Source organism: Nannospalax galili, unplaced genomic scaffold (genome assembly GCF_000622305.1).
Source record: "Nannospalax galili isolate Female #2095 unplaced genomic scaffold, S.galili_v1.0 scaffold189, whole genome shotgun sequence".
Lineage (NCBI taxonomy): Eukaryota > Metazoa > Chordata > Mammalia > Rodentia > Spalacidae > Nannospalax > Nannospalax galili.
This window is the reverse complement of record NW_008360331.1, coordinates 67,491-78,283: the sequence shown is the minus strand read 5'-3', so window position 1 is coordinate 78,283 and position 10,793 is coordinate 67,491. Positions and strand designations below refer to the sequence as shown.

The 10,793-nt window shown below is 38.1% G+C and overlaps 1 protein-coding gene across 1 annotated transcript in view; it reads right to left on the bottom strand.

Annotated features, from left to right (window-relative positions):
- Tacr3 (tachykinin receptor 3) overlaps positions 1–5,501 on the bottom strand; it is a 33,730-nt gene extending 28,229 nt beyond the window's left edge. The window contains exon 1 of the mRNA XM_017796374.1: positions 4,677–5,501. Within this exon, the coding sequence (XP_017651863.1) occupies positions 4,677–5,206 (530 nt within the window). The 5' untranslated portion in view covers positions 5,207–5,501. The remainder of the gene's footprint in view (positions 1–4,676) is intronic.
- Between the last annotated feature and the right edge of the window lie 5,292 nt (positions 5,502–10,793).

The window sequence follows — 10,793 nt, the reverse complement described above, 5'->3', positions numbered from 1 at the left end:
AAAAAAAAAAAAGTAGCTGGGTGTGTGGCACATGCCTTTAATCCCAGCCTGGAGGGGCAGAGACAGGAATATTTCTACACAGTGAGTCCCAGGTAGGACGGGGCTAGGGAGACCCCATTAAAAAAATATTTTTTTTAAAAAAAAGAATTAGCATTGTAACAGAACTTTCACAGTTAACTATTATATATCAGTAATTTTGCTTAGATACAAAAGGAAATTTTTAATTATTGAAAAAGAACTATAAAAGAGACAAAGGGCTGTTTCCTGAAATAGATCTTTAATTACTATTTACATAATTACTTTCTCAAAATAGATCTTTAATTACTGTTTAGTAAACAATTCAAACATGCAAAGTAATTCATTTTAGGTTACCTCCATCAAGTTTATATTGTGGATTAAGTAATGTATCTAGTAAAGCTGGAATATTAATAAGGAATATTAGGTGCACAGACAATAACTTTCCCCAAGAGAAGAAAAGGATTGGGTCAGGGGACTCAAATCAGACAGATAAAAGAATTACTAGAAAATTTGCCAAATCACTAAATGTATATTATTTATGTTCACAGTGTAAAACTTATCACAACACATTTAGAAATCAGCTTCTAGGTCAGCATCTCATTATTATCCATTAGTAAATACTATTCTTTGTCCAACCCATCTTAAAACCCTTTTTAAACATTCTGTAAATAATTTATATAAACTAACTTAAAGTAAAACAAAATTTCTAAAGAAACTTTTAAAAAGAACCACATGGAAGGCCATTCTTTACTTTTTTGACTAAGTTCAGTTTCTTGGTTCATTCAAACATTCCTTTTAATAATTATTTACTTTGGTATGTCTCTGGGTTTAAAGAATGTAAAGTATCTTTTGCTACCTATGGTAATATTTTTGGACTATAACACAAAACATGAATTATTACTCATTTAAGGTTTATCAGGAAGAAACAATGAATTGAATTTTAAAAATTTCTTTGAAAAAAAATCACATCAAACAAGACCATGCATCCTAAAATTACCCTTTACTATAGTAATAGAATGTCTTAGAATTTCTAACTTAATTTCAAAATATGTGCTTAGAAAGTGTAGAAAAATATACATTGAAAACATGCTTGTATCTCTGTATATCAAGGGGTACATATACTAAATGAACAGAAATCACTTCATTGCATCAACTCTTGTATTAATAATTTTCTACTCAGAAAACAAAGAACTTGCTACATATAGTCAAGTGATAAGTTACTTATATAAACAAGTATTATATTCTAACAGTGTTAAAGTCATACTTGGGTTACATACATATTAGTTGGTCTTCACAATTAATTAGGAGACAGGATAGTAGAGAGGTTCAGGGGAGGAGGAACCCTAGAGTTGACTTAAGTGGTTTCAATCTTGGCTCTTCAGCATGATCTTGGGGAAGCTTAGTGTTAAAGGTAAGTGTTATAACCAAATGCTGTACTTCAGAATGGCAAGTTTGGGAGTATATCGAAGAAAAGGACAACACCTTAGTGGTAAGCAATTCTACTTTGAGTTTGGGGTGGTGGGCATCAGAGTGGTGGTGATGATGTGGCTTTCTACTTAAGAAAACGGGCTTCTCTGAATTTTTAATAAAGCAGTAGGTACTGTACTTCAGTAGAAGACCACAACCTGTGATCTTACATTCAAATCTTTTGTGGTGTTATTTACAAAATGAACACAGAGAACAAGTGATTCTACTTGTGTAGAACAGATGCTGAAACTTTCAAATAAATTGCAGTGCTTTTTATTACAACAAATATGTGACAATTACCTCAAGGTGCTCATTAAGGGAGCATTCTGTTTTCAAGTTCAAGTTTTCTAAGAGTCATAGGAGGTTTTCAAGCATTTTGCCACAGTTGAAGGCAAGCCACATGCCTAAATCAAAGCTGTTTATTTTTATTTTTGTTTTTCTCATGGCCAGGGGACCTTTTGATTTTAGACAAGTGGATTTAAGTGGTTATATTTTACATTCAGACTGGGATCATACAATTCAGTTTATATTAAATGATAAGGAAAACAATTTACTATTAAATAACTAATGTTATAACCAGGGGTGTTCTACCTCATCACATTATGATATGATATTGGTTGTCATCTACAAATGTGTTGTGGCCTAGAGATAGCTATCCTGGGCTGCATGAGGCCCACAGGTCACTTGTTGGACATGCCTAGACAATACAGTCTTTTACTAATGAGAATCAACTATGGATTATTTAATCTTTATGATTATTTCAATAAAGCTTAAATCATATAGCAAAATCTAAATTATTTGATCAAATGCAGTTAGCAATATTCTTATCAATGTGCAGCAGTAAGTACATGCAGCCATAACCTGAGATATCATGACTGTCTTTCAACCTCAGAAGGGTTAATCTTGCAAAGTTTCACTTATGAAATGCCTGCAGGCACCACAGGGTCAACGTTCACAATCTGTGATAAGACACTGTTGCAGAAGGGGTCCACAGCATGGCAAAGAAGAATTTTAATAACTGTTATGTATTATCTCAGACAGGATTTTTTCCATGTCTGTCACTTTGAAATCAACTTTCTGCTCAAAAATGAGTATTCTTCTAAATAGCAGTTTTGAAAGAGGCTTGGAATACATGAATTGGGTATGCTTCAATTTCATAGCAAATATTGCTATAAAATTTTTTAGTTTGTCAGATATTTTGTATTAAAGAAATGAAAAAGAATAAATAGTAAAATTATATTAATTTCAAATCACTAAATGCAATGAAATTAAATTGCATTACCAAGTAAAGTAACACCAATGCCATTTCAAAAATATTAGCCTACTAGCAATGCAAAAATAACCTCTGTTCTCTTCAGAATTGCAGTTCCTATTTTACACACACCAGAAATTCCATCAAATTTATACTGCCTTATCGATACTTCAAGAAGATTGTGATTATTTTATGACATTTATATGCTAAAACCTCTTCCCTGATCACATTAAAAACTCATGTATGAGAAATTTGTTTAAAAGAGAAAAAGAAGCTGGAACCAAACAAAGGTTTGCTGTGCAAACAAAAGGAAACATTCACATCTAACTCAATGGAGCTGGATCAGAGGCAGCGTTACCTTCCCCAACTTTGGGTTGATTGTGTTCAGTTTTTGCATTTCCATTTATCCCTGGCAGAAATGAAAGGGCATATGTGTGTGGAAGATCTGTAATAGATGGGAAAGGGAAGATACAATTCTGGAGATTTGTAAAAAGTATTTTTTTGCATTTGTTTATCCTAGAAACATTCATCCATTGCTACTTCTGTTTAACACTATGTGCTTGGCATGTGAAATGGTTTTATAGCTTTATGTTATTCAAATGTCTGTGGTCAATATTTCAAGATAACAAGGATTTCTTCATGAGTATGCTTATGTGCAGAAAGAATATTTAGTCCTATTCGATTTTACTATAAGTATGTTAATACAAAAATAAGGGGTACCATGTATGGAGGTGGTATCTGGGGGTTCTCTCCAGTCTAGCTGAGCTATCTAGAACCACAGAGCACCCTGACCCCCATCTTCTTTTGGATTATTATTGGCAAACACTTGCAACAGCTCCCACATGATCAAGGTCTAATCCTCAACTTTGCCCCTTGTCTTGGCTCACCCCCTCAAAGATGTAAGGAAAGCCTGAGGCACTAAACTAGCTTCTGCTGAGTGACTGGTGATGAAAAAGGGATCAAATAAGAAACCAAGTTCAGAACTGTCCAATGCATAGTATGCAGTCAATGATAAGAGGCATCACTGTCCATGCAGGTGTCAATCACAAAGCTGAAGATGGAATTACCTGGCTCTTTACCTTTCATTTTCATCATAACTTTGAAGTGAAATGCAAGCAGCTTTCAATAACAGGCAAGGATGCAGTATTGCTTTAGTGAGTGTGTACATTTCATAATGCTCAATACAAGCAAGTAGATGCATGGAGCAGTTTTTAAAAATTGAACATAGAAACAACTGTTAAAGGTTCGATAAGCTTTTAATCACTTAAACATCTCAGAATTCCCACCCTTGATGGAGGAACATTCTAAAAATATGTATATTTTAAACAGCTGTGAAATAGTGTATATCATTTCGCAACCACTATTTTTTTTAACTTAATGTTTCACATATTCTACTCTGAGGCAAAGAGCTCTTCCGTGGATTACTGGAAATTAAATCTAACTAACTAGAGACACAATGGAAACTGACAACAGACTTTCAGCAGAGCTTGCTGCCTTTGCTGTACACTGTAAGACAGGAAGGCCAGGCTAGCAATTGGTTTGAGCAGGTAAGGTTGGAGAGCAGCCACAGTGACTAAACCAGGACCCCAGAGAGACAGGAAGGAGGGTGGCCGACTCTGTACACTTCCTGACCAGAAGAGAAAATTAAGGCCAAAAATTCATTTTTCAGAGAACACAAATTCTGCTCAATCGTTCAAAGCCATGCTAACTGTTTGTCCATCACTCATTTGCCTCCTGCCCTTCTAAGTGGAGGGAGATAGGGCTGGAGTGGGAGAGCTCATGGAAGCAGAAACTAGTTCAGCCTCAGACTTTCCTCTTCCTTAGTCCCTTACTTCTAAAGGTGCATTAGATCATTATTTCTTTTGCAGCCTTACTCCAGTGCTTACCCTTTTTCCCTCCCCTCTCCATCCTTCCTCCCAGTCTCCTCCCAAGTTCTCACCTGTCCACCGCAATGGCGGTCATAGAGTAGATGCTGGCAAACACCGCAGTTATAGGAAAGAAGTTCTGGAAGCGGCAGTAATTGGCGCCGAAATACCACTCGCCGTGAAGCGCATAGATGAAATTGACCAAGGTGTTGAAGGCGGCCATGGAAGCGTCGGAAAAAGCGAGGTTCACTAGGAAATAGTTGGTGACAGTCCTCATGCGCTTGTGGGCCAGGATGATCCATATGACGATGAGGTTTCCAAAGACCGCCACAGCCACCACCACACCATAAGCCAGGGACCAGAGCGCGATGCGCCAGGACGGCTGCACGAACTGGTTGGTGAGGTTGGCCCGGGGCAGGGGGGGCGCCGGGGAAGTCACTGGCAGCCCTAGAGCTGAGGATAAGTTGCCGGCTTGGACCAGCATCCACTCAGCCTCACTGGAGCCAGCTGCCGGAGCAACCCCCAGAGCTGAGGTCAGATTCCCAGCGTCGGTCCCTAAGCCCTCCACGCCGTCGGTCCAGCTCTCTGAGTGGACAGAGGCCATGGCTGGCGTCTGCAGCCCGAGATCTGCCCCACTCTGGCTGCCAGCACCCGCCAGCTCCCCGGCAGTTCTCCGCCTCCTGGGAACTGGGGTCTTCGGTCCCGCCTGGAAGCGGATGGGGAGGGTACAGCAGCTTTGCAGGTGGAGTGATGCTATGAGCCTGCAGGGGACGCGGAGCAAGAGCTGCACTTAGTCCTAAGAGTTTGCCCCTCTGCCAGGTGGGAAAGAGGTGGTCCTCAGGAGAGAATTCGACTGTGCCCCGCTCACTGTGCCCTGCTCAGGCCGGTTAGAGAGGAGGAACCGGGCACCTGAGGAGAACTGAGGATGCTGCGCTGGAGAGGAGCTTTATAATCTCAGAGTCCCCCTCCGCCGTGACGTGGGGGCACCGAGCTGACGAACCCCTTTGCGGGCTGGGATTGCGCTCTTCTCTAGCCCGCCCTTTGGGTTCCATTCATTCGCCACTCCTTGCCAGGCAGCCACTAGCTGAGAGCACAAGAAAGACGGCACTTTGTCAGCTAGAATTAAAATCTTTCCAATGTTGCTTTCTCTCTTTTTAACTTTGGGATTTTGCGCTTTCCCGTGAGATGTACTTTTCTAAACGAACCAGTGAAATGAAGACAAGATCCCAGGGAAATTTTTTAGAAAGGCGTGCAGGGTTGTAGTCCTGAGACTATGGGTACAGGGAACTGCGCTCTGAGGCATCACCAGCCTTGGAATTTCACTCAGCATTCTGCCCCTGTGTTTATATTTTCACATCTGAGATTCATTTGCTTGCTCCCCCTTTGTTTGAGTACCCACCCGGTTCCTTTTCTCTTCCTTGTCCCTGGAAATCAGTGCAGCCCGCTTTCACTCCCCTCAAATAGATTTTATTTTCCCCTCCTGGAGGATTCTTTTCAGATTGTCCCAACACCCAGATGGCAAACTAGAAATCCTAAGAAATGTTAAGTGTTTCTTGAAACAATGAGGCTTAGATCTGTTTGTCCTAGACCAAAGGCATCCTTTAAACAATGTGAATGTGATACATGCTTATGCGGTTCCAGGTAGCTGTGCGGGTTGGTGTTCAAAGGGTGAACTTTATTCCCAGGCAGCCCAGCAGACTTGACTTCTGGGCTGTCGCTGGGAGCAGGTAAGAGTGCTTTGTGGAATGGAAACCTCAGAAAGGGGTCTGCGCATAGACGGACCTTATAGGCAATTTTTCAGGCGGTTCCAAAGCTCCCTATACAGGGATTTGGGCTAAACATTTTCTTTATCTCCCATATACTTAAACTTTTTGAAGCTCCATTTCCTTATTTGAAAGTATCGATTGAAAAACATGTAATTTAGTCCTGGGTATGAGGGTTTCGCTGGTCTGCCTTCAACAATGCATCAGTAATGTTAGTCTTTTGCATCTGAACATTTTTCAGGTGAAATGGATATGAGTTAAAGTAACATCAAGAGAAGGTGGCTTCTGACCTGCAGACATTCTGCGGTCTTATTCATTCTTCAAAAGCCTTAATGTGATTTTTGCATCATTGGACATATGAATGATGGTGAGATACAATTAAAAGACTAATATGCAAAAATCTGATGGCCATCATGTTGACAAAGCAAGTGGGCAAGGAACACGCTGGTTATTAAGTGTTCTCACCTCTTCCCAGAGAGTGCCATCAAAATATGCAATAAATTATAAAGTTATTGGGGATTCTGTGCTTCTTGCTTAATGATTCCAAGTTAAGCTATTTTATTTAAAATGATATATTACTTTTTCCTTTCAATTCACTGTGTAGATGTAATTTGGATGATGAAAGTGAATGATACAAGAAGAAATTAAGTAAAAAAAATCTTTAATATGATCCATCACTTATTCAAGATGATGAAATGGGATATGTGGCATCTAGATAGTTAAACATATTTGGAGAAATTTTAGAAGTGTAAAATTACTTCTGTAGACATGCCTTCATTTTATACTTTTCATTTTTAACTTATAAAACTTACAGAATACTATAGGTCTGCAATTCTGTTGGCACCAGACTTCTATAATAATAGATGTGATGAGGCCAAACCAAACCAAACCAAAACAAAACAAACCAAACCAAAACCCTGAGTAGTATTGATGGGAGGTGTTTAAATATTTTTCCTTTTTTTTTTTCCTGGGGAAATGAGAGATTTAAATCATAGTTTGCTTTCTTAGACCTGCCTTTCCTAGCAAGAATCTCTCTTGTCTCAGCAGACAAGAAAGATTGGTATTAACTTATTGTCTATTTTTTTCCTTTTTTTTTAATGAAACCCTTTTTTTTTTTTTAAATTTAAGAACCACATGATTAGAAGAAGCATTTCATTACAGCTTTAACATATTCAATAACATTCGGTGCATTTTGTTCCCTGTGCTATGCCAGATACTGGGTTTGTAGCATCAAAGCAGTCAGCTGTGATGAAGCCTGTAGCCTAGCACTATTTTTGTTGCCAAACAGGTATAAGAATGGAAATGGGAAAACAGAGAACTATTGGAATGTTTACCAATATAGGAAGATGTTAAAAGCTGGTCTTAAAATTCTCTAAAGTTAATAATTTGGTTTGTGAGGATGGAACAAAGTTCTTGAAAGTGAGACAGAAGCGTGTGTGTGTGTGTGTGTGTGTGTGTGTGTGTGTACGTAAGGCTGTGAGACATAATAGCAAAGAATGACTTCTGGACTAAGGAATTTTGGAGAGTACTCCACCGAAAACATCTTCAGATTCTGAATTGTCTCATCTGAGTACACTCACCTGTTTCTTATTCATTTTTCTTTCCTTTACCATAAGAATATCAAAAGTCATAGCCTTGAAAGACAGAATAGAAAGGTACAGGCGGGTGTGTTGGAGAGATGGCACAGTGGTTAAGAGCATTGTCTGTTCTTGCAAAGGATCAGAGTTGGGTTCACAGTACTGTACCATGTGGTGGCTAACAATCATCTAACTCCAGGTCTGGGGGATCTTATGCCATCTTCTGGCCTCTGAAGGCACTCACTACACAAGTGCACTTACATACATGCAGGTAAAACACTTACACATAAATAAATAAGTAAATGAATGAAATGCACAGGAAATGAGAGAACACTGGAAACAAAGTATTAGATCAGGATTCAGGACCTAAAGCCTATAAGCATGTAGCAAGTATGTACCTCATACCATGGCAAAGTAAGAGGATGCTGTAAAACATGGCCGGGGGGTAGATAGCTCAGCTTGAAGTATTAATAAATTTTATATAATAGAATACTAAATTGGTTTCATTACATAAGTAGACTTCAACTTACCATTTTTATGTGAATGTTTACTATTCATTGGTAATGATCAATAAGTATATCTTCTACTGTGAAGTATTATACTTAGATCAGATTTCTTCTCAATTTTATTCAATATCCTTATTTTTTCTTAGCCTGTACAATGGAAATATGCTCTAGTTATTAGCTAACAATATATAAAAGAGAATGTACACTTATTATGTATTAATTATTCTTTCCCATCTCAATGGATTGATACTTAGTGTCATATATATCATATGAGAATTTTATTATAGTAGACAGGCCTCACTCAAACAAGTACAATAGGATTATTTCAGATAATTCTGCTGACTAGTGGAGGAATTGCTTTTTGGGAAGAAAAGTTGGTCTAAATTCCAGTTTTATGCCTCTGTCAATAACCTTCTATCTGACAGTTGTCTTGAATATTTCTCTCTCAGTATGTTCAGTTTTAGTCCCACCATTTTGATATTTTTTTCTTTCTTATCTATTTCACATCCTTATCACAGAGTACTTTGACTCCTGATTTACACATGCTTTTCTTTGATATTTCATCAGAATTGCTTTGCAATTATATCAAGTCATTTCTACAGTTTGAGTCATGCTACCCAGTATTGTTGGCAGTCTATCAATTGAGAAGCTCCACTTAGTTGTGCAGACAGGAGCTCCTTAAACGTTCTTGCTCTCTACCAAGCAGCTTCTCTATCTGTGCCTACAATCAGCTCTTAGTTCCAAAATTTGCATCTATCTTGAATCTTACCTTTTCATCTTCTCTGTTATGCTCATTGGTGCTCTTGTCTCCATTTTATTTGAGAAAACTTAAAACTCTCATTCAAGAATTTCAACGCTTCCATGTATCTTTTATCTGCTATATTATCTTGGTCATATTTGTCCTTCTACAAACCATTATTTCATTAAAACACTTATTCTCCCAACCCTCCACTGCCTCCTCTCATCTTTTTTCTTTACTTTTGAAATGCATCTAAGAATTTACACTCAAATAGATGTTTCTTGAAGACATCTCCTCTTAGCAATGGCTTTTTTTGCTCTCCTTTTATCCTTTACTACCTGTATGAAGATATCTAAATCTCTGCTTTTCACTTTTCACACATCATTTTAAATATTAAACAAATTACATTTTTGTCAATGCATTTTCCTGTTAAATATCTCCATACTAAACCTATTAGATGTGGTATTCTTAAATTTTGATATTTCCATAGCACTAAGGAACACTGACACTTTTATTGATTTTTCTCATGACAGAGACAAAGTACTATAACTCAAGGGGCTTAAAATAACAGAATTGTATTTTCTCACAGTCTGAGACACCAAAGTCTGAAATCAAGTCATGGGAAAGATCCTTCAGTTCTGTCTGGGAGAGAACTGGTTCATGCCTGTCTCCTAGCTTCTCTGCACAATCTTTCATGTTCTAAGATTGAAGATGGATGACTCCAGTTTTGTCATTATGTGTCATTACATAAAGGCTTTTTCCTAAACCAAGACTCTTCTTTGAGAAGCTGAGGCTTACAGATGGTTGGGTTTTATTCTTTCTGGGCATCTCTCTTTCTCTTACCTTTGAGAAACACACCCCCATCTCTAAGATGTGATTTTATCTTTTACTTGAGTATCTCTCTTCTATTTTTTTTAAATAAAAACTCAACTCTATTTCATACTGGTTAATCCTAAAGTTTTTTTTTTTTTTTTTCCGTGTCAAAGTCATGAATCTCAGTTTGGCCTGAATTGAGGTCCCTAAAAGATTAGAGGAACTCTTCTGTCTTCTGAGGGTGATGGTGTGGAACTGTGCCTCTGTCCACTCACTGCTGGCAATCTTTTGTGTCCAAATTTCTCTCTTCTTTTAAAGACATAAAGTCATTTGAGTGAGGCCAAACATGAAGCTGTAAACTTCATATTAACTGTCTTCTGCAAAGGCCCATTTCCGAATAGGATCACATTCATTGAGATTGAGGGTTATGATTTGAACACAGTTTCTTAGGGGAAATGGATTCAATTCTGCCCAGAGTAGTCTTTTAAGTTAAGAATTAATCTTATCATTTTTAATTATGTGTACATGTGTGTCTGTGTGTATATGCCAAGTGTATGCAGGTACCAGAAGAGATCAGATATAATCGATCCCTTGGAGCTTGATTTACAGGCAGTTGTGAGTTGCTCAGTGTGGCTGCTAGGAACCAAACTACAGGCTCCTGCAAGAGCAGTACATCTTTCCAGCCCCACAGTAGTCTTCTATTTGCGCCTCCATTAACATCCTTTTCTTGTGCAAAATGGACTCATCACTCCAAATTCTTACCTAGTCCAGTATCAGCTCTAAGAATAAAATA